The 23,872-nt window shown below is 41.3% G+C and overlaps 1 protein-coding gene across 1 annotated transcript in view; it reads right to left on the bottom strand.

Annotated features, from left to right (window-relative positions):
• Positions 1-23,872, bottom strand: part of hmcn2 (hemicentin 2) — an 84,166-nt gene that overhangs the window by 3,079 nt on the left and 57,215 nt on the right. Inside the window, exons 53-80 of the mRNA XM_042730421.1 lie at positions 18,641-18,785; positions 18,406-18,533; positions 18,116-18,273; positions 17,776-17,896; positions 17,350-17,514; positions 17,131-17,238; positions 16,893-17,027; positions 16,569-16,703; positions 16,210-16,479; positions 13,963-14,153; positions 13,654-13,867; positions 13,443-13,577; positions 12,548-12,738; positions 12,294-12,375; positions 11,860-12,030; positions 8,600-8,752; positions 5,562-5,699; positions 5,295-5,416; positions 4,772-5,012; positions 4,571-4,630; positions 4,315-4,434; positions 3,921-4,055; positions 3,614-3,733; positions 2,944-3,069; positions 2,734-2,862; positions 2,259-2,570; positions 1,869-1,988; positions 1,523-1,649 (exon numbers count right to left, since the gene is read on the bottom strand). Of these exons, the coding sequence (XP_042586355.1) occupies positions 1,523-1,649; positions 1,869-1,988; positions 2,259-2,570; positions 2,734-2,862; positions 2,944-3,069; positions 3,614-3,733; positions 3,921-4,055; positions 4,315-4,434; positions 4,571-4,630; positions 4,772-5,012; positions 5,295-5,416; positions 5,562-5,699; positions 8,600-8,752; positions 11,860-12,030; positions 12,294-12,375; positions 12,548-12,738; positions 13,443-13,577; positions 13,654-13,867; positions 13,963-14,153; positions 16,210-16,479; positions 16,569-16,703; positions 16,893-17,027; positions 17,131-17,238; positions 17,350-17,514; positions 17,776-17,896; positions 18,116-18,273; positions 18,406-18,533; positions 18,641-18,785 (4,252 nt within the window). The remainder of the gene's footprint in view (positions 1-1,522; positions 1,650-1,868; positions 1,989-2,258; positions 2,571-2,733; positions 2,863-2,943; positions 3,070-3,613; positions 3,734-3,920; positions 4,056-4,314; positions 4,435-4,570; positions 4,631-4,771; positions 5,013-5,294; positions 5,417-5,561; positions 5,700-8,599; positions 8,753-11,859; positions 12,031-12,293; positions 12,376-12,547; positions 12,739-13,442; positions 13,578-13,653; positions 13,868-13,962; positions 14,154-16,209; positions 16,480-16,568; positions 16,704-16,892; positions 17,028-17,130; positions 17,239-17,349; positions 17,515-17,775; positions 17,897-18,115; positions 18,274-18,405; positions 18,534-18,640; positions 18,786-23,872) is intronic.

The raw sequence follows: 23,872 nt of genomic DNA, 5'->3' as shown, positions 1-23,872 counted from the left end.
TAAGCAGTCAGTAATACAATAAGAACAAATAAACAAATGACTAATGATAGCACAAAAAATAAAAATAATACAAATGAAATAAATTGCTTTTTAGTTTTTCAGGTAGGTAGGTCTAACAAGAGAATGATTCTTTTTTTCTTTTTTTTTTTTACCAATTATATCCAAATAATGTTTAGTCCTAGAAAGCTATTATTATCAGAACATGTGAGCATAACATAGCAGTTAGCAGATCAATGAATGAGAGGGCAGTGTTACCAGAGTTGCCCATATACCACAACATGTTACAGCACAGTAGGGCTATTGCATTGTGAAGCAGTAATGTTATTGTTAGTTATTTGATGTTTGCTGTTGTTTTTGTTTTTGATTTGACTTTTCTTTTGGGTTTGGAATGTATGTTATTTGATTGGAGCCAAGGAGTGCTCACACTGAGTGGAGCGCACACGCATAGAGCGGGATAATATGCAGAGCTTCACACCATATGAAAGTGAAAAAATAAATCGTGAAGTTTTTTTAACGGCACCCCTGCTTTCGACAGATGGCACCCCGGTTGGGAAACACTGGTTTACGCCCTTGAAAAATGTGATATCGCCCCCCCAGTGACCGATTTCTTTCTAATTTCCCTCAGTGAGTCGAACAGGCCCTCTGAGGTTCTTTCTGATTGGCCTTCGTTAACCTTGTCTAACAGGTGCTCAAATTTCATGTTTTCATGAGATACCCAAATGTCCTTGTAGGCACTTGTGGCACTTTGGACCAAGACAGTGTACACCGATTTTCATGTTGATAGGACAAATGGTTGCACAGTTATAGGCATTTTTATACCCCCCCCCCTTATAGTGCCACCAAGTGACCAAATTCCACGATTGTTTTCCTGTGACCTCAGATTGAGCTCATATATAAATGTTCTATGTTTGGCGAAGATATCTTATTCCATTCAGGAGTTGTAGGCATTTTACTAAAAGTGGCCCTGCCCCTTTTGAATGTTTTTTCTCCCCTTCGCAATGGTGAGTCAAAAGTTCAACTTTTTTTGATAATTATTGATATTAATTCTACACTGGTTTGGTTCCAATCAGGAAAAAACCTAGGAGTAGTTCGCAAAAGTAGGTTTTGCAAAAATGCTAAAAAATTTGCCAAATCTGATGCGTTTTGTCCGGCGTGAGCCAAGGATTCCAACGACATGAGACACTTGAGCCTGCGACTGATGGTTTAAGAGTTATGAGTGATTTCGTACTTTTGATCGCTGTTGCGCCCCCGTCAGGCCGATTGGGATGAGCCTTGGTCACACTGTAGGCGATGTGAATACTACCATCCCTCCAAGTTTCAAGTCTCTATGACTCACGGTTTGGTCCGCGCAATCAATTTTATGTGGAGATCGCTGGTCCATGACCATTCTAACAGTTACAATAGTGTTTCAGTGCTACACGCTTGAAACCCTAAATAATAAAAAAAGCTACTAAATAAGATTTTCTGTTCATTCATTTCTTTTGCTGAGGCTTTCATTTATTATATTACAAGCAAATCTTACCCTGGATTGCGTCCTCTTTGGTAGCTGGTGGGACAGGGTGTGTCAAGACACTGGTAGCCCCCTCGTGTGTTAAAGCACATTTGGTTTGGGCCACACTGAACACCTTGAACAGTGCACTCATCAATATCTATAAGAAAAGTTGATTATCAAACTTTTTTCCACATGAAAAAAAATGCTTTATATACAGAAATATATATACATATCTGAGCTAATGAAAGACCTTTTTAAAAAAAAAAAAAAAATTAATAAATATAATAAATAACATACATATATATATATATATATATATATATATATATATATATATATAATATATATATATATATAAAAAGTGCAAAAGGCTCACCTTTGCATGTTCGGCCATTGGATAATAGTTGGTATCCTGGTGGGCAAGTGCACCGGTAGCTTCCGACTGTGTTTCTGCACTCATGTTGGCAAGGCTTTTTAAATGCACATTCATCGATATCTTTGTGAAAGAGGAAAGATTGTTCTGGTAAATTATAGTCTTGAATATATAAATTGAAAACAAAGTAAAATACAGTCCAGGGTTGATGGTATTTAAGTCAAGTGATGGTTTAAATAAAAAATAAATAAAATAAAATTTAACCCTTTGATGCAAATTCTACCATTTTGACTGGTCATCCATACAGCATGTTGCCCTGCTATTGATGGGATAGACTCCAGTCTCAGTTTGGATAAGATAAAATATGATACAATAAAGTGTAATGTTACACACCTATGCAAGTACCATCCTTGCTGGTGTATCCAACTGGGCATTCATGCCTGGGACGACGTGAAGATCCAAGGTGCTCTGGTAGGACTGAGAGGCGAGTGAGGTAAGGTCGCTCTAAAGTAGATACCAGCTGGGGCCGCAGCCTGGCTTGTACCCGGGTACTGTTGGTAAAGATATGCCCTCTCTCAAGCCCAGCACATGAGCGACCATCACCCAGAAGGACCGTCCCTGGTGGACAAAGGCAGCGGAAGCTGCCCGGAACATTCCGGCATTGAAAAGCACAAGGGCTGGGCACCTGGGCGCATTCGTCAATATCTGCAATGTCAAAAAAAATTACATGCATCTGTTTTAAATAGTTTATAAATGTGAGTGATTTCAGACAGTTTTTTTTTTTTTTTTTTCAGAATTAGACTTTAGCCTGGATTTCACAAAAAGGCTCAGATATTTGAAATTGCTTGGCTGTGTTTATGATCCTTACCTATACAAGGTCGACCTACACCTTGAGAGCGGTAGCCTCGAGGACAAACACATCCATACCCACCAATCGTGTTCTGGCAGATTTGACTGTAGCGGCACATATGACTGCCATCCTGGCATTCATCTATGTCTTTGAGGAACAGAGGGCACGTCTCATTTAAAATAAGCTGATTTGTTGAAGTAACAGGATTTTAATTGTGTGACTCCTTACCCACACACACTCCATTTTCCGCTGTGGTCATGCCAGATGGGCAGCTGTCAAAACACTCATATCCTCCATCTGTGTTTCGGCACTGCTGGTGTGCTGGACACACATTCCTCAAACACTCATTTATATCTGATTATAAACAAGCATACATGATGTTAAGTAAAATGCAAGCTTACTAAGCTACAGTTTTGATTCTGTTAATATCTTCTGAGCACAGTACAGTATTGAGTCATTCAAAAACTTCTATGCATCTTCAACCCTTGGTGTGTTTGTTTAAATTTCCTCATAACTGCACACTGAACGAATATTAAGGAAATGAAAAATATATATTTAAAGGTATAGTCTGAATTTTTTTTAATTCTGTCATTATTTATATCGTTCCAAACCTGTATTACTTTCTTTCTTTTGCTGAACACAATAGATATTTGAATGTCTCAATGGAAGTCAATGGGCTTCAATGTTGTTTGGCTCCCACTGTTCTAAATAACTTCTTTCATGTTCCAGTTTCAGTTTTGGGATGACAAGAAGGTAAATAAATGATGACAATTTCATTTCCCAGAGTGTAAAACAAAAGTAAAAAAGCATTCCTATGCATTCCCAACTGGTCCCATGGAAGTCTTAGAGTCTGAAAAGTGTAAATCCTGTGAGACATGCTATGCAAAATGACACTGACCCAGGCAGCGATGTCCCACTAGCTGGTATCCTGGATGGCAGGTGCAACGGTAGGAGCCTAGAGTATTGAAACACTGCTGCTGGCACGGAGAGACTGCTGATTCTTGACACTCATCCACATCTGAAGGAAAAGATTGGTCATTTTACTCCTCTTCATTCTGGATTGTTCTTGTATCTAGAATAATTCAGTCTAAAGAGTTTCATTGTGGAAATCTCAATGACTTTTCTAATTGTTGTTGACTTGAGAATTGAATAAAGCTAATAAATTCTCCATCCATTATCCATTGACCACCATATTTTAAACTAACCTTCACAGCTGGTGCCAACTAAACTGGGTTTGAAGCCCAGGCCACACTTGGCTTGACAGCGATACGTCCCAACAGTGTTCACACACTGCTGGTTGGGGTGACACAAGTGGGACCCTTGGGTGCACTCATCAATATCTGAATCACAACATAAATCACAGTAAGCAACTGTTCTTTTTCCAAGAAAACAGAGATTAACTTTTCAGTGCCTTCCAGACGAATGTGCTAATATCATCTAGGAACATTTGAACTTTATTATGGATAGTGCCATCAAAATATCTTGAATTTTTGGGTTTAAAAGTGAATATGTATTAAACCAAAACATTTCTTAATATAGATCATTTTAAATACATTTTTTTACTTTGATTGCAGAAATTATGATTAATATAGATCTGACCTCGGCAGGTGTTGGACTCGGTAGAGATGGTGAATCCAGAAGGACAGGCGCAGGAGAAACCACCCATGATATTATTACATGAGTGTGAGCAGGGAGAGTCTACAGCACATTCGTCCTCATCTAAAAGACAAAACAACAACAAAATATTCCAATCACATTCTACAATAAATTTTGTTTTAATATTGGTAAAAGAATGTGGGCTTTCATAGCTAATATGCAGTTGCATATACATTTTAAAACAGTTTAAAGTACATACCAGCACAGTAAGATGCTGTGTCCAATACAAAACCTTTTGGACATGTCTCTCCATCACCCTCTGCACATAAACAAATCATTGATTATGTATTTTTTTAATTGAAATATGATTTATAAAAAAAAAAAATTTCTTGTGTATATTCTGAAAATGCATCATTTTACACATTGTCAATTAACTGAAAAAAACGTCCCATGGACTGACCTGGTATGAGTAAGCTGGCAGTCATCTTGAACTCCAGGCTGAGAGTGAAAAAGCTGTAGGTGCTACTTATTCCTGTCAGTCTGAGGAGCTGCAGCAGGGGCCCCTGACGGTTTTCCGGCCCTTCAAAAACCACAGAATGATTGCATCTTAGGGTCAGAGGAGCCCCGTCCCACATGTGATTCTGTGAGGACCAGGAATAGAGCTGCCCGGAGCCTGTCTGCACATATGACTCGTCAAACTCCTAATGAACAGATAGAAAGAAAAATCAAATACTTTTCAAGAATTCCTTTTTGTATGATCTATCACTTTAAGATTATTTCTAACTATACCCATGTATTTGGTCCATTTTTATTAACTACTTTTCTATTTATACATTTGTACATACACTACTGCTTAAAGTTTTTTTAAGAAATGAATGCTTTTATACAGCAAGAATGCATTAAATGTATCAATTGTGGCAGTAAAGTGTTACAAAAGATTTTTTAGTCAGAGAAACTTATGTCCATGAGTTTGAAAGACCAACCTGCAGATTAAGATTAGAAGTCAACAGCATAGGAGGAACAAAGCCGTTGATCACAATGTCCACTAGCAGAGCCCCTTCTGCATCCAGACCTCTGGCCACATGAGTCATCTTTAAGACCTCTCCTGTCATTCCAAGGCAGAAGACACATTCAATTGATAGAATCCAAAATAAAGTCCTTTTAGCAACAGAAAATGTGTTTTTGTCCCATTTACAGCAACGGATATGTTAATTAGGCTCTTCAAAGGGGCATGTATGGAAAGCTGTAACCTGTGTCAAACTCCAGCTGAGATTCCTGTCTGAACTGCCCTTGAGTGAGAGAGAAGCCATTTTGGGTTTCCGGTGATTGATGTACAGTTGTCCAGTAAACTGGGGCAAATACTGACACAAGAACTCGCAACAAAGGACCTGTAATGCAGGAAGGTTTCAAATAATAGATTCAAAATAAAACAGCAGGGTATTATTGTAAGAGAAAGAACATCGGCAGTCTAAATGGGTTGTCTGGTACTTCTTGATGTCTGTTGGAAAGCACACTTATCAAATGACAAGTACAATAGAAAGGATTTTTTTTCATGTTATCAAGGACCAGTTTCTCCTGTTCTTGTAAGCTTTAAGTCAACATAGCTTTTAATCATGACTGATTGCTTATGTACAACCCCAATTCCAGAAAAGTTGGGACGTTTTGTGAAATGCAATAAAAATCAAGAATATGTTATCTGTTCATTCTCTTTAAATTTTGTTTAGTTGACTAAAGTACAAAGAAAAGATTTCCAATGTTTTAATTGACCAACTTCATTTTATTTTGTAAATATAGACAAATTTTGTGATTTTGATGGCTGCAACACACTCCAAAAAAGTTTGGACAAAGGCACATTTAAGAGACTTCAGATGGTCAGCCGTCTGATTGTCTGATTCTCCTTTTCATGACAGGTCATATATTTTCAATTGGAGACAGATCTGGACTACAGGTAGGCCAGTCTAGCACATTTACTCTGAATCGAAGAAACCACGCTGTTGTAGCATATGCAGAATGAGTCTTGACCTAATAACCATGGACTTCCCATAAAAGACATCATCTTGATGGAAGTATATTTTTCTGTACAATCACAGTGTATGCCTCCATGTCAATGGTACTTTTGCACATATGGCAGTCACCCATGCCGTTTGCTCTGGTGCACCCCAGGGCTCCAGACTCATTCTTCCCACTGGTCTTTCATTTGCAACTATCTTTCTCAGTTGGTTGCACAAGCACATTATTTGGTTGTAATTTTTTTTATTTTTTTTTTGCTACAACATGTTATTAATCAATGCATGCTGATGAATTTATCATAGTTTATAGGTATATGGAAACAAAAGTGCTTAACATTCAGCCTGTTTTTTTTTTTTTCAGTATTTGTGATTTGAATTGTTATAAGTCAGTCTTCGGATGCTTTCACTTCCAAATTTGCGATCTTGTCACATTTTACAAGAAAAGATATTTGTCTGATTTGCTAACATACATCTATACATATTTCACTTTTAAAAGATTAAAACAAAAGATGGATTCTTTGTTATTCTTAATTAAAAAGCACAACAACAATAAAACGGTTTACATATAACGTTTATTAACCAAAACGAATAAGCCGAGGCATGGTATACACCATATGCTGTATAATTTATACAGACTAATAAATTACAGAATGTTTAGCAAACACTGAGGAATCAATTAAAAAAATGAATAAAAGAGAGCTTTAATAGCATAACGTGAGGTAAACAGCAAAGATAACAAGCTTTTCAAAATAAAAACAAAAAGAAAAGTAAAACTAAACTTGCTGTGAGTGACAGCGCTTGCATGTTTCCTCAATATTTGCTGTCAATTTTGCTTCGCACTCCTGCTGACGCGCCGAGTATATACCATGCCAGTAGCCCCTCACTGCAGAACACAAGATCCAGGGGGCATGGTTGGATCCACATCTAGGGGTGGAGATTGTTAGGTTTAGGGGTTGAGATTGGTGGATTTAGGGGTTGAGTTGGGCAGGTTTAGGGGTGGAGATGGGTAGGTTTAGGGTTGGTGATGGGTGGGTTTAGGGATCAGGGGGTGGAGACAGGTAGGTTTAGGTATATGCAAGGTGGGAGGAGTTGGATCTGGATCCAACCACCCCCCCTGGATCTTGTGTTCTGCAGTGAGGACCATCTCAACCATGCTCTACTCTCTAAGTACTGTGCAGCTCAAACGAGTGGCGCGGTTTCGTTATGCTTTCAGTTTCGTTTGCCGTTTGATGTTTTTCATATGCAACAGATATGGCAGAACAGATAAAGCACTGAGTTGAACAACGCGGTGGTCACACCAGTGCAACCACACAAAATTTAGTCGCACAGGCAGAAAAAATGTTTGCAAAATGCGACCATTTGGTCGCAGTCTGGAGCACTGCACCCCCATACCATGACAGACATTTGCTTCTGTTGCTAATGAAAATCTGGATGGTCCCTTTGGTCTTTGCGACTGGGAACTCAACATAATTTTTCTCCGAAACACATTGAAATGTGGACCCATCTTACCACAGCACACATTTCCATTGTCTTTTTGACTATCCGTGATAAGCTCTAGCCCAGAGAACCCGGCAGCATCACTGCACAGAACAGAGATTCAAGTTGCATTTCTTGATGCAGCGGCATACTGTGTTAATTGACGGCAGTTTTTTTTTAAAGTAGCCTACTCCTTTATTTAACACCGCTGCATGATGGTTTCTTATGCAATGTCATCTTAGGGCTCAAACGTCATGCACATTCAACTGAGGTTTCCTGCTTTGCCCTTAATGTACTGTGATTTCTCTGGATTCCCTTAATCTTTTCACATTATTATATATGGTAGTTGGTGAAAGACCTAAATTCTTTTCGATTTTGCATTGCAAAATGTGATTTTTGATGTGTTTGACACTTCTCTCATGAAATTTGGCACAAAGTGATTAGCCATGATCCAGCTTTGCTGGCAAAGACTGAGATGCTCCTTTTATACCCAAACATGATACCTTGACCCATTACCTTTTATTTTGCATCTGTCCCAAATTTTTTGGAGTGTTTTGCAGCCATACAATTCCAAATTTGTTCATATTAACAAAATACATTTATGTTGGTCAGTGAAAACTTTGGAAATCTTTTCTTTGTACTTTTGTCAATTAAATAAAAGTTAAAGAGAATGAACAAATCACAGATTCTTGATTTTATTGCATTTCACAAAATGTCCCAACTTCTCTGGAACTGGGGTTACAGTATATACTCTGGCACATGGCTAAACCACACTGTTCATACACTCATGTAAATACACTCACCGACACTTGGAGGAATGTTTTCTACATGGGCTTCCAGCGTGCTGGTGCCATCCGCTTCATTCTCTGTGATATTGGCTTCCAGATGGGCCACTCCAAACTCCTTCTCATTAATCATGCCTATCAGACTGCCCCGTGCACGCCGTGGAGACTCGCCTACACAACAGAGAAGAAAGACAGTGTGTAAAGGCCTGTTCACACCGGGACGAATTTCGCGCGCGATATTCGCCGACGTTTAACGCCTCGTGACTAAACAAAGGGCGCCAATGTGCTGTGGTGCACACCGACGCGAAAAACGGCACGCGTAAAAGCGTCATTTTTTAAAAAACGCCTCGGGTTCGTTTTTTTGGTTTGACGACGCACCGCGTCAAAACTATACGACCATGAGAATGGCGCTTTTGCACCACGTGCTTCTGAAGTTACAGTAAAACACAACTTGGGGGCGCTCAAACACAAAACTGTCTTGCTGAGCACACATACGTAACGGTGAAGAAGATATACGCCAAGTAGCGTCTACACTGCCGGGAAGAAATAAGACGAAGAAGATGCAAGGCAAGATGAATGTAGAGGTGCTGGTCTCGTTGGTGTCGGAACACAAAGAACTATATGACAAAAAGCGACAGCGATTACAAAAATCTGGATAAAAGAGAACTAGTATTTCTAGTATTTCTGTTTTTACAATTAAGCGCCATCTAAGTCAGGGAATGAAGTCTCATCGTCAGCGAAAATCGCTTGGGTGTGAACACAAAAAACGCGTTGAAAAACGCTGGCGAATAACGCGCACCGATATTCGTCCCGGTGTGTACGGCCCTTAAGGGTTCTTGTAGTCTGTAACATCACAGTCTGAGGTGCATTTTACACTAAAATGGCGAGTTTCTTGGTCTGCTAAAATTACGAGGAGTAATGGCCCATGCTACAATGAGTGCTTTTGAATATTGTTTGATTCTGGCAACAATGGTATCATAAACCACATTAATATCTTTTCACGAGCTAGGACCACACCACAAACAAGCTATGGAATAGTTAATTGAAAAGGATGTTGGGGAAGAGTAGAAAGAAGATGTTGGGGAAGAATAGAAAGAGGATGAAGGGGTAGATGGAATGGGATGATGGTCATGTTGATCGGGGCATCTAGAAATGATGGCCCAGAGAGACTCAGAGTGGGGGTATCATCTCGATTGTATATTTAGGCCAGATGATTAGGACCCCCTGATACAACCTGAAAGAAAGAGAAATATGGGAAAGGATGGCTAAATGGATGAGAAAGGGAGCGAAAGGGTGGGTTCGAGAGAAGGAGACAAACAGTATGGTATGAGGTGGCCCGATAAATGAAGGTTTGGGAAAGTCAGGTGATTGTTTGGGGCGTGGCCCCGCTCCCGAACCTCAGTTAACAAGTCAATGCCTTTTCACAAGCTAAAACCACACCACAAACAAGCTATGTAATAGTTAATTGAACAGAATGTTGGGTAGGAGTAGAAAGAGGATTAAGGGGTAGATGGAATGGGATGATAGTCAGGTTGATCAGGGCATCTAGAAGTGATGGCCCAGAGAGACTCAGGGTGGGGTTATCATCTCAATTGTATATTTAGGACAGACAATTAGGACCCCCTAAGTTTGGAACAGCTGAGTTAAGCACAAGATTGACAGAGGTCTTTCCAGATTGTTTGAAGACATAGGTGGGGTATGGTTGTGATGATCAGTGGTCGAGAATTTCTGATAGTTTCATTTAAGATTCCACATCTGGCTGCTGATGTTGCTGCCCCGATGCAAAGGAATAAATGGAATGATGTTCATGACATATGCCAGAGACATGGTGGATTTGATAGAAGTGCTTGCTAAACCGGGTTCTTGTGGCCAGATCTCTGTTTTTGTAAGGAAGAGCTGATCATTGCAGGGCAATTGTAGCTGGTGGTTTGTTTATAGAAAAAGTTGATCCCTGATAAGTAGTTTGTGATTGTTGGTAAGAATTAAGCGTAGCTTCGGAAAGAGAGTCAAAATTCCTAGGGCTGCTTCTGCAATGGGATGATTGAAATTGTTGCACGCCATCCTGCCTCACTGATGCAGGATTGGTTGGTGTCTTTGTCAATGCTTTTAGGCATGGGAATGTTTACTGAGGGGCATTTATATCGGCTTAGGAATGACAGAGCTGCAGCGGATAGTTGTAGTTTGCATAAGAGAAGGGTTGAAATTGAGGGGGGGCGGCTGTAATTGTGCATGCTGAAGCTGGATGTGAGGGGGCTCCACAAGTTCACATGAAGGGATGTTTGAGCTGCGTATATCCGGCGATAGAGTTCAGTGTGGAGAGTGCCCTGTATGTCCCTTGTTTGGATATTGAATTGAATATTTTGTGAGCGCAGAGCTACTGAGACAGGATAAGGGGCCGTTCACATATGCGTTGTGATTTTCAAGAAGAGGAGATAAACAGTACGCTATGAGGCAGCCCGATATATGAAGGTTTTAGGAAGTCTGGGGATAGTTTTGGGGCGTGGCCCCGCTCCCGAACCTCAGATAACAAGTCAACTCCCTATAACACAAGTGATGACTGGAGACGCATTTGTTATTAACAGTTGGAAATTGTAATGCATCTTGGCTAACCACTTGTAAACCTTAAAAAAAAAAAAAACTTAATACCAGGTGGAAAGGGGATCTAGAAATATAAATTTTCTTTGATAGATTGCTGTAAACATTTTCGTTACGCTGGTTTCCTCAACAAAAACCCAAAAGCATATTGCAGAAAATAAGGTCTTTGACCAACAAAAGTTCATGTTTCTCAGACTTTTTTTGTCATGATAATCTTCACAAATGAACACAACATATGAACTTTGACTCTAAATACAATCGGCAGAAGTAAAAACTAAACATAGGAGCACGAATATAAAACAACAAGGCTGTGAAAATGGACTAGTAAGTGGATGAGTTTTCCTGTTATGGCATCCTGTGAGGACATTTAATGTCCTGACAACCTCTGACCCATTTATCTGCCTTATAAGTAAAAGCCTTAATAAAATCACAAAGGAGTATAACTGATATATGTCATAAGATAAAACTTAAAAATATCTTGATTTTGTGTTAAACGCATATGTTATTTCAAGCTTTTAACCAAAAGTCCATTCAAATACTCCATTAACACTGGAACAATGGAGATGGAGATGCTAAAAGGCTAACTTGTTTTCTGGGTTTTGACCTACAAAAATACATCATCCCTACAGTTCTCTAATTAGGATTCAAAACTAAATGGTTTCTTTCAATAAACACAGATGCACCTGGACACAAAGAGGCCTGACATTTCCTGGAATCCACATTTGGACCCTCGCACGATGGGCCACCATTGGCTGGAGATGGGTTGTTACAGAATCTGATTCGCTCCTGGATGCCTTGCCCACAGGTGGTACTGCACGGGCCCCACTCCTCCCAGTTTGAGTAGCCCCCTGGAACTGTAATAACAGTACAGAATGTGAAATTACTTTAAATGCGAATCTAAAATATACAGATGAACATGGCTCTAATAAAAAAATGTACCTTGTACTTTCAGTGATATTGTTCTTTCCACAACGCCCGCCTCACTTTCCTGGAACTATGATGTTCCCGGTCTTAATTCTCATTATTTTTGTTTTGCTTTCTCTTTTCATATTTTATTATTAGTCATCCTATATAAATAAACTTGACTTGACTTGACTTGACTAATAAAATAATGTACCTTGTACTTTCAGTGATATTGTTCTTTCCACAACGCCCGCCTCACTTTCAGCAACACATCTGTACTCTCCTGAATCTCCGATCTGGAAAACACACACATTTATCTCTCACGCATTTCTTTCAGTAGAATGTGCGGTGGTAAGCTAGTCAAATAGCCTTTGACACCTTGAAAAGCCTTTACAATCTTGCTCAATCATTTTAAAGTTGCACCAAAATACTAAATAATGTAGTCGTTGTTCACACAAATAAGGTTACCGTGGCACTATACAGAGCCAGAGAGCCATTGCGGAGGGGATGAAAGCGCAGAGATCCAAGTATCGGCTGGCCATCTTTGTACCACCGCAAGGAAGGTACAGGATCCCCACTGACAGCGCAGTCCAGCATGGCAGCTTTACCCTGAACTACAGTCTGAGTGGTGTGGGCTTCCCCTCTCAGCATGGGAGGTTCTGTAAAGACAGAGCGAATACTTAACAGTAGCTAGCTCTTTAAATTAGAAAAAGTTCATTTTTGATCACAAGGCATCATCTAGAACAGTGTTTTTTTCAGCCTTTTTGACTTTAAAGAACCCAATATGTAAGCCAATAGGTTTTCGATGATTTCGATGGTATCTTGTTTTTTTTTTTTTTTACTTACATAAACTAGGGCTGTCTGTGGATTAAAATAAACAACTAAAAGTAATTATAAATAAAATAAAAAGTTTAGATATAAATTTTAACAGCTAAATATTCTTTAGGGTTTACATAGCTTTTCCAGTTTGCAGAACAGGGATTTCTACCCAGTACAATGTTTTAAAACTTGGCATAACTACAAAATGTTGTTGGTGTTTTAAGGTTTTATTCATTTAATGACTATTTTAGATCTAAATTTAGGCTACCTCATATATCCAAGTTGTCCAACACTGTGAGAACCCTGGTTCTTCATTTAAATAAAAATGTTTTGGGAGTGAATTAAAACAAAACATATCTTAATGTTTAGTTTTGTCTTCTTTTAAATAATTTTTAGACTTTTGTGCCCCAATTTGGAAGACTGCTGAGGCCCTTTGTGGTTGAGAAACACTGATCTAGAAGCATTCAAACACTACTGCTTATAACTGAATACAACTGTTGAATACAATTTTTTTTTAATTGTAATGAAATGAATAAATGCATACCTCTGACACGCACAAACGAAAGAGCCCTTATGGATCCTACAGTGTTCTCTGCAATGCAGACGTAGGTGCCACCATCACTTACAGTGACATTGTCAATAATCACTGAACTTCTGCCAGATCCATCAACACTTGCACCTGTGGGCAAAAACGAGATAATTCTTGTTATGCTGGAAAAAAGGTATAGAAGAAAAGACATAAACTCCTCTCATACCTATATAGGGCCTGTTGTTGGCAGTCCAGGTTATGGTGGGGGGTGGAGTACCCTGAGCATGGCAGGATAAGGTGAGACTTTGACCTTTATTCAATGTCACATCACCAGGTAACTCTTTAAAAGCAGGTCTCATGTTGACAGACAGGCGAATGTCCCGTCGAGCAGTGCCAGCAGTGTTGGTGGCTACACATGTGAACAGACCTGCATCACCAGGCTGCAAATACATAAAGTAGCATCATGTCTTCATATGAAGGGTATTTTAAATGGCCATTCTCATCATTTATATCCAGTGAAATGCGTATTACTTACCTCAGCCCTTTCGATAATCAGTTCTCCTGACCTCAGCAGAGTGAATTTGCCTGGGAGGGTTGGCACAGGGACTCCCTGTTTCTCCCAGCTCACCCTGGGCTCTGGAAGACCCTGTGCTGTACATGGCAGAAGTGCTTGAAATCCCTGGATGACGGACACCTCTGACTGACCAACAGAAATCTGTGGTGGGGCTAAGAAGAGAGGCATATAAAGATATTTATAAATAAATTCAGTGCACACAGACTGAAGTAGTTTAAGTCTTTGGTTCTTTTAATTGTAATGATTTTGGCTCACATTTAACTAAAACCCACCAATTCACTATCTCAACAAATTAGAATATGGTGACATGCCAATCAACTAATCAACTCAAAACACCTGCAAAGGTTTCCTGAGCCTTCAAAATGTTCTCTCAGTTTGGTTCCCTATGCTATGCATATGGTTAAATGGTTGGAGTTCTGTTATTACTAGAATATCACATTTCTGGAAAAGGCTCTAAGCCAATCATGTTTGAGAACCAGAATGTTAATCTATTTATTACACTGTAAAAAAACAAAAACAAATTTATCAGTTACTTTATCATATTGTCAGTAAAAGATATTGAAACATTTAAAACAAGACACATATATCCGTTTAAAGACTTATTTATTTTAAAATGATATAGAATATAAATTTAATAATAATTCATTTTGAGACTTATTATATATTTTATTATAATAGAATAAATTTTAATGTTGTATAATAATAATAATTTTAAGACTGTTGCTTTCACCACCCTGAATTCTATTTAAGCATAAACATCAATATATTTTCTAACATTTATGCAAAATTAAAATTTTTCAATATGGGGGTTTAGGATAGGATGTTTAGATATTTTAATGGAAAATAAGACAAAAATACAGAAAAAAAAAAAAATTGATTGTAGCATGGGGCTTTTCATAATACTTAATGTTTCAAAGCAGTTAAGATTTATTATTTATTACATTTTATGTATTAATAAATATTTATTATTAATAATACATGTTCTAGTAAGTAAGGCTTGTTATATATTTTATTTCAATAGCATAGACTTGAATGTTGTGAAAGTGAAAAAAGTGAAAGAAGTGAAAGAAGTGAAAGTGACGTGACATACAGCCAAGTATGGTGACCCATACTCAGAATTCGTGCTCTTTATTTAACCCATCCAAAGTGCACACACACAGCAGTGAACACACACACACCATGAACACACACCCGGAGCAGTGGGCAACCATTTATGCTGCGGCGCCCGGGGAAAAATACTTCTTGCTTTCACCACATTAATAAAATGTCTATTTTTCTTGTTTTAAGTGTATATCATTGTTAAAGTTAATTATTAAAAAATAATAATTTGACAGAGTGGGGAGGGGGACCTTATAACTTAAAGGGGTCATCGGCTGCAAAAATCACTTTTACATGTTGTTTGAACTGAAATGTATCTTGGCAGTGTGTGTACACAACCACCCTAAAATAATAAAAATCCACCCAGTGTATTTTTAAAATCTCTATAAATTCAAACCCCTTTCTCAAATCAGGCCGTTCACAGATTCCTGCCAGGACAAGGCCCCTCCCACGAGAGTTGACTGACACTGGCGTTTTACCTTAGACTCACCCTGAGTGGGCTGTCAACAGTCTGCCATTGTTTCAACACGCCAGCAGGACTAGTAGACAACAATGGCTCCTAAGCGAGGTGTTTTGTTGTTGGATGTAATAATGAACATAGCAGTTGTCATTTACTCCCAACATCTGAGCCGCTGAAGATGCAGTGGATAATTTTGTTTTTGAAGGAAATGCGTACGATCTACCTAAATGTATCTATGTTCACGCAAATCATTTGTGATCCAGCTTCACCTCCAGAAGAAGTGAGTATACGTTTTTTAATGAATTTTGCAAATCGTCTTTCCTAATAATGTGCTAGTTAGTAAGTTTAACGATGAATGCGGCTAAAGTTTACAGTCTCTCAGAGAACTGCGGGTCACCCCACAGAAGAGAGGGGCGGGGTGAGCAGAACTCATTAGCATTTAAAGGGAAATGTACCAAAACGGCTTGCTGTAAACAAAGCCATTTTCGACAGGTGAAAAAGGTGTTGTTTTACATTACCATTGAAACATTTTAGCCAAAGTATGTTATAGACTTTTCATTAAGACCCTAAAGAATCATATTAACTTGTGGAAAATGGGCATCTGATGACCCCTTTAAACAATAATTATCTTGGTATTATCTGGAACTCACTTTGCAGAATTACTCTGATATCATGGCTGGCTCTACCAGCGTTGTTTCGGGCAGAGCAGGTGTAGATTCCTGCATCGCTGCGCTGAGTGGCAGTGATGTGCAGCGTGCCATTAGAGAACAGTCTCAGGTGTGTGCCCTCCACCACAGGCCTACGCTCTCTGTGCCACGTCACTTCTGGCTTTGGCTGACCGTCCGCACTACACTCCAGACTGACTGGCTGGCCAAGAACAGCTGTGTACTCCAGACGAGGCACAGACAACACCGGAGGAACTGTCAACGAAACAGTGAGATGAATATGCAACTGAACCTTTAGTTTGAGATACTGTATAGGCAGACTTCCTCATATAAACATGCCGTACCTTGTAAAATGAGGTTGGTTCTTCCCATAGCTGTTCCTGCATCATTCTGTGCTAAACACTGGTATGTTCCGGCATCTCCAAGAGTGACCCGTGAAAACTTCAAAGCTCCATTGGGGTGCACTGTCAGTCTATGACCTAAAAATATTCACAGCCATAGTATATACTGTATGCTAGATCTTTTATCAGAAAGTCTTCTAATATAAGCACTTGTGTCACACATTATCTCTGAATCCGAGTTAATATTATTAATATTTCCTGTTTTATCATTTACACTGGTAACTAATCCAATTTTAATAACTACAGCTAGGCTGCAACCAAACCAACCTGTCGCCACAGGAACACCTTCTCGCTGCCATGTAATGGTGGGTCTTGGGAATCCTTGTACTTCACAGGGTAGAACCACTGAGTGATGTAACACCACCTGGACTTCTTCTGCCATGGGTCTGATCTCTGGGGGCTCTAAGAACCCAAACCAAACCATGTATTTTATTTACTGAATATATTAAATGTGCTTATTCATAAGATGATTTCAAACAACATAATATGTAAGTCTGTATCTTACCCTGTACAGTAAGAGTAACGTGTTTATAAGCCACACCAACAGAATTGCGGGCAGAGCAGGTATATTTGCCAGCATGACTAGGTGTTGCAGCCAAGATCTCTAGTGCACCTATAATGCAATGAAACAACTACAGTTAAATCATCTACTACAGCACAGGTTTAGGAATATCAGTAATAGCTGAAGTGTGTAGCTTATGGTAGAAGTTTGTCTCAGATTCACCTGTGGGCAGCACACGGTAACTGCCCCCTCGAGCACCCAGCTGCATCCAATTCTTGTTCCAGCTGATGACAGGGTCTGGACGGCCCGTGGCATGACATGGCAACACGACAGGGGACATTTTAACAGCTGTAACACTGCTGACATCATCTTTAATTACAGGAGGAACTGAAAAAAAATAACAATATGAAAATAATTTATGAATATGCACAGACAGTATGAATTCACAATTTGCTACAGTTTGCTCCCCTAAAACATTTGGACACTTTACCTTTCATTAGAATAAATGACACTTTTTTGATATTCTATTATATAAACGAAAAGACATTTGTAAATGTGGCAGAAGTCTCCAAACTGTTTTTGGGCTAGTATATGAGTGTGAATAAGTATTTTATATTTCTTATTATACACAAATCTGTTACACAGTACCTTGCAGAATGACCTCTATGACTCTTCGCTCTTCTCCAACCTCATTGGTCACTGTGCACTCAAAGTAGCCCTCATCCTCAACAGATGGTGAGGTAATGATCAGAGAGCCAGAAGACATTAATTCAAAATAAAAACATTTAGTTAAAATACTAATCTTAAAAATTCTAAAAAATTACAACAGTATATATTATATATTACATTAATATAAATAAATTGTCATTAACTAAATTAAATCTGTATTAGTCAGCAAATAAATTAAATATGAAATAAAAATAATATTATACATTAAAACAATAAATATATATAAATAATTTTTTATCATTTCAAATATTGCTTCAAACCTGTAAGCGCCAGACTGAAGATCCACATTAAGGGGTGAGCCATTCCTTTTCCAGCTCACCTGAGGAGCAGGTATGCCAGTGCTCTCACAACTCAACACTGCTCTCTGACCTGTGACCACCGTCACATTAAAGGGGCCAGGGCTGATCGAGGGCCCAACTGAAAGGATAAATGAGGATAGGAAAGAAAGAATTAGCCTGGCAACCAGTCTGAACTCTTTTAAGAGGTTGGTGAAAAAGTCTTTATGCCTCTTTAGTGCAACCTAAAGGAAGTGCAAGTGTTCTGCAGTACCGTAGACTTTAAGGTCCATGGCGCGATGATCTGATCCTGCCTGATTTGATACACTGCAGTAGTAACGCCCGGTGTCAGATAGCTGCACTGACGCAATGCGCAAAGAGCCTTCTGATAGCAAGGTGAATCTTTGAGCAAGCAGAGATTGAATTTAGTTGGTGGCACTTTGATATCCAATTAATTCAGTACAGGATTAAAGCAGCTGTTTACTTGATTGCTTGAGGTTCAAACTTACCTGCCATGGTGAAGTGGGACTGGACCGCCATCTTTCCTCCACAAGACAGATGAGGAAGGCCCTCCCTCCACCTCACATGGCAACACTGCATCCTGATTTACATGTGCTACGATCAGTGAGCTGCCCTCTCTGATGACCGGCGGCACTAAGTGAACATAATCAGTAAGCTGTTTATTTCCTTCAAACCAAAGACTGAGAATAAACAACATCATGTTTAGCATTACATGACCAGTTCACCCAAAAATGAAACTTGTCGGACTGACTTTCTTTTGTGGAACATAAAAAAAAGAGGTGTTTGGCCTGCAGGACTCTTTTCCATATAGTGAAAGCATAAGCATTTGAAATAGAATCTGTCATTATCATAATCATGTCATAAAAGTTCAAACATTTGGGGGTCAATATGAATTTTTATACTTTTTTTGGTTACACTTTATTTTAAGGTTGTTACAGTGTAGTATTAATTTACTACTTACTATATGGTTAGGATTAGGGTTTGGCTTAGGGTAACTTATATGTAGCTATGCATAATTAATTGTTATTATAACAGTAAGTACATGTAATGTGTAAAAAGTACACCTTAAAATAAAGTTACCTTTTTTTCTATTAAATCTTTTTTCTATTTTCTCACTAGTAAATTGATCAAAAGTGACAGCAAAAGATTTCTGTTTTATATAAATTTCCTATTCATCAAAGAATCCTGTAATGATTTCACAGTTTCTATAAAAAATATTAAGCAGCAAAATGTTTTCAGCATTGATAATAATTAGAAATGTTTCTTAAGCATCAAATCATCAAATAAGAATAATTTCCTATTGATTATGTGACTGAAGACTGGAAGTAATGACAATTCTGATTTTCCATCACAAAAATATATTACATTTTAAAATATATTCAAATGGAAAACTGCTATTTTAAATGGTAATAATATTTCACAATATTTCATATTTTGCTGAATTTTTAATCAGATAAATGCAGTCTTGGTGAACATAAGAGGCTTCTTTCAAAGACATAAAAACTAACCAACCCCAAACTTTTGAACAGCAATGTTTCTCTTTCAGTGGGTCACTCTATACGTCACGTCGGTGACCGTCGAATTGGGATATTGCTTCGATAGACCAATCTACTTAGAGTGTAAACTAAACGAGCCAATGCACATTGGCATGCAATTACTGCATCCAGCTGCAGCTGTTCACAGCGTGAGTATAAAGCAGCAGCAGGTGCAATGCATACCAGCTTTTCGCTTCGGAGCCAAGCGACAACATTGTTCTGCTCCATCCAGTGTCTTCAAGTGAGCTACGAGTTCAACGTGCTCTTGGAAGCTTCTGGTGTTGGTGGTATGGCACTTCAGCGGTGGTAGTTCTGTGTAGAGCGGGTTGCACACTTCAGGCTGCACTACGCCCTGTTGTGCTGCAAGCTGCCAATTCCCCTGTGCGCCTCAGCAATAAAAGAGCATTTCCCTAAAAAGAGCCACTTTCTCTAAAAGAGCTTCACGGGTGCGTCTTTATAAAGATGACGGATCGTCCTTATAAGGATGCCATTTCATTTTGCGTTTCTGGATGCGGTCATTACCTGGCACCGGGTGATGGTCACGATCGCTGCCTGACATGTCTGGCCATTAAACATGCTGAGGTGGCTTTCGTGGATGACTCATTTTCCCACTGCGGGAAGATGACCATCTCGGAGCTACAGACCAGGCTTCGCTACCTCCAGGGAGCAGAGTCCCGTTGCCTCTGCCGCGATCAATGGCTCGTCCTGGTGGCTGCCAGTCAAGAACTACTTCTGGCAGTAGCATGGGCGGTCTGAGGGTCACAGTGGTGGCAAACCCCTCAGGGAACCAACCCTCGGGGGCCCATCACTCCTCCAGCACTTCTGATCAAGTTGGGCAGTCCATGGAACGCGCTGGGCCCTTTTCAAAGAGCTTACCAGCGGTATCCAGTGGGGCCCCTCACGATGACCGGATGTTGATCACTGCATCGGAGGGAGAGCTCTCTGACTCGGCTACACTGCTGCCCTCTGGGACAGTGGCAATGCTGGAATCGGATCCAGAGATGACAGCTATGCTTTCCCGGATGTCCACGCTCATGGTCCAGGAACGCCATCTCTGGCTGTGTCTGGCTGACATGAGGGACACCGACAAGGTACGGTTCCTCAATGCCCCTTGTCCCAGACCAGCCTCTTCGGCAACGACCTCGCCGTCGGCCTCACGGTCAACGGTACCCAAATTCTTGACAAAAGAGCAGTTTTCACTTTCTCTGGGTCCCAGGAGGGCACGGAGAGTTGCGGATGGCCCAACACCGGACATCACTCATCCTCCTACTTCGTCAGCCGGCAGCAGCAGGCGTTTCGAGAGCATCAACAAAGGCCCTAATCACGCACCCTCTGCCAACCTGTGGAACCAGGTAAGCATTGCACCGCACACTCAGACCCCTCTCCGTTCCGCTCACAAGCTGCCCGAGTTGGGTCCCTGCGTTCACCTCGCTGCCCCACTGCGGGTACGGCAGTGGTTCCGCTGGTCCCACTTGCACAGTATCTGGGTGCCCATCTTGCTGACTTCTGCGGACCATCAGCATCGGCTATGCGATTCAGTTCACCCAGCGTCCCCCCAAGTTCAGCAGTGTCCGCTTCACAACAGTGAAGGAGGCCGATGCTCCTGTCTTGCGGGCGGAGATCGCAGTCCTACTGGCGAAGGACGTGATAGAGCCGGTCCCTCCAGCTGATATGAGGACGGGGTTTTACAGCCCTTACTTCACTGTACCCAAGAAAGGCAGTGGTTTACAGCCAATCTTGGACCGGTGAGTTTTGAACCGGGCCCTTCATCGGTTACTGTTCAAGATGTTGACGCAAAAATGCATCTTCGGGTTCTTTTGATGTTGAGGTTGTTGAGCAGCGATCGACCTGAAGGATGCGTACTTTCATGTGTCAATCCTTCCATGCCACAGACCATTTCTGCAGTTTGGATTCAAAGGATGGGCATATCAGTAAAGGGTCCTGCCCTTCGGGCTGTCCCTGTCTCCCTGTGTCTTCACGAAAGTCACGGAGGCGGCTCTTGTTCCCCTCAGAGAGCAGGGTGTTTGCATTCCTCAACTATCAAGACAATTGGCTTTTACTAGCACAGTCTCAGGATCAGTTGTGCGAGCACAGGGACATGGTGCTCCAGAACCTCAGCCTGTTGGGTCTTTGGGTCAACTGGGAAAAGAGCAAACTCTCCCCAATGCAGAGGATCTCTTTTCTCGGTATGGAGTTAGATTCGGTCGAACAGACAGCATGTCTCACAGAGGAATGTGCGCGGTCGGTGTTGACCTGCTTGAATTCGTTCAAGGGCAGGATGGCGGTCCCACTGAAACTATTTCGGAGGCTCCTGGGGCATATGGCATTTGTTGGAACAGACAGCATGCTAGGGCTATTGCATATGAGACCGCTTCAGCACTGACTTCTTGGCAGAGTCCCAAGGTGGGTGTGGAAGCACGGCACTCACCGAGTCCAATTTATAACAGTCTGTCGCCAAACCTTCACCCCGTGGTCAGATCTCACATTCCTCCAGGCAGGAGTGCCCCTGGAACAGGTCTCCAGGCATGCTGTGGTTTACACGGGTGCCTCCATCACCGGCTGGGGGCCACGTACAATGGGCACGCATTGTATGGACGGGTATGGACGGGTATAGACGGGCCCCCAACTGCACTATGGCACCTGCATTCAGACCTCTGGAAACTTCATGTCTGGTCCCTGGACGGGACGCGGAGGTTCTAGGTGACCTACCCCAAGAGGTAGCAGACAGCATCACTTCGCCAAGAGCAATGTGTACGAGACACGCTTACGCCTTGAAGTGGAACCTGTTCGTCGAGTGGTACTGTTCTCGTAGAGAAGACCCCCGGAGATGCCCGATCAGGGTCGTGCTTTCCTTTTTGCAGCAAGGGCTGGAGCGAAGGCTGTCTCCCTCCATACTCAAAGTCCAGGTTGCTGCGATCGCTGCATACCATGACCCCATAGAAGGGAAGTCGGTGGGAAAGCATGATCTGGTCATCAGGTTCCTTAGAGGGGCCAGGAGTTTGAATCCTTCCCATTCCCCCTCCATACCCTCTTGGGACCTGTCTCTAGTGCTTAAATCACTACAGCAGGGCCCATTTGAGCCTTTGCACTCAGTCAAGCTAAAGTTTTTCTTTAATTGAAAACTCTGCTCCTGCTTGCACTGGCCTCCATCAAGAGGGTAGGGGACCTGCACACATTTCGGTCGAAGATTCGTGCCTAGAGTTTGGGACGGTTGACTCCCTGGTAATCCTGAGGCCCCGGCCCGGCTATGTGCCCAAGGTTCCCATGACTCCCTTTAGGGATCAGGTGGGGAACCTGCAAGTGCTGCCCCCGGAGGAGGCAGACCCAGCCCTAGCTTTGCTCTGTCCCATCCAAGCCCTCAGATGCAACGTAGACCGGACACAAAGCTTTAGGACCTCGGACCAGCTCTTTATCTGTTATGGAGGCCGGCAGAAGGGAAATGCCATCTCTAAGCAGAGGATGGCCCACTGGATAGTGGATGTCATCACCCTGGCTTATCGTGCAAAAGGGTGTGCCCTACCCATTCAGGTTGCGAGCTCACTCAACTAGAAGTGTTGCATCCTCCTGGGTGCTGGCTCATGGCGCCTCGCTGATAGATATTTGTAGAGCTGCGGGCTTGGCTACCCCCAACACGTTCGCTAGATTCTATAGCCTTCGTATGGAGCAGGTATCCTCCTGTGTTCTCACCTCAAACAGGTAGTGGCACTGAGAGGACCCGGTTAGTGTCGACTTGCTAAAACCTCTCCAGAGATCCATATGGTAGACCCTGTCGAGCTCCTCCATCCCCTCGACAGCCAGACGTGGCGGAGCGTCCGGCGCCAGGCCTTCACTTGCTGAATCCTTGAGAAACAGTAGAAGGCTGTATGTTCCATATGTGAGACCTAAGTGGACCCTATATGTGTAAAGTCCACGGTATAGCCTCAGAGCCTGTGTTTCCCCGGCAACTAAAATGGAACTATTTATGGGCGGTTCTACAGCATCTGGGTCTAGGATCGAGATAAACATGATAAAAGTTCTGTATGTCAATCCAGCAACCTCTGTTCTCACAGGTTCTGTTTGCTCTAAACCATTCTTTATACATCGAGGTACTCGTCAGGGTTGCCCGCTTTCTCCTCTGTTATTTGCTCTATCCTTGGAACCCTTAGCTCAAGCGGTCCGACGATCTGAAACTATTTCTCCCATAAT

This window comes from Cyprinus carpio, chromosome B8 (assembly GCF_018340385.1).
Source record: "Cyprinus carpio isolate SPL01 chromosome B8, ASM1834038v1, whole genome shotgun sequence".
NCBI classification, from domain to species: Eukaryota; Metazoa; Chordata; class Actinopteri; order Cypriniformes; family Cyprinidae; genus Cyprinus; species Cyprinus carpio.
The sequence above is the reverse complement of the archived record's forward strand: the minus strand, read 5'-3'. Positions and strand labels throughout refer to the sequence as shown.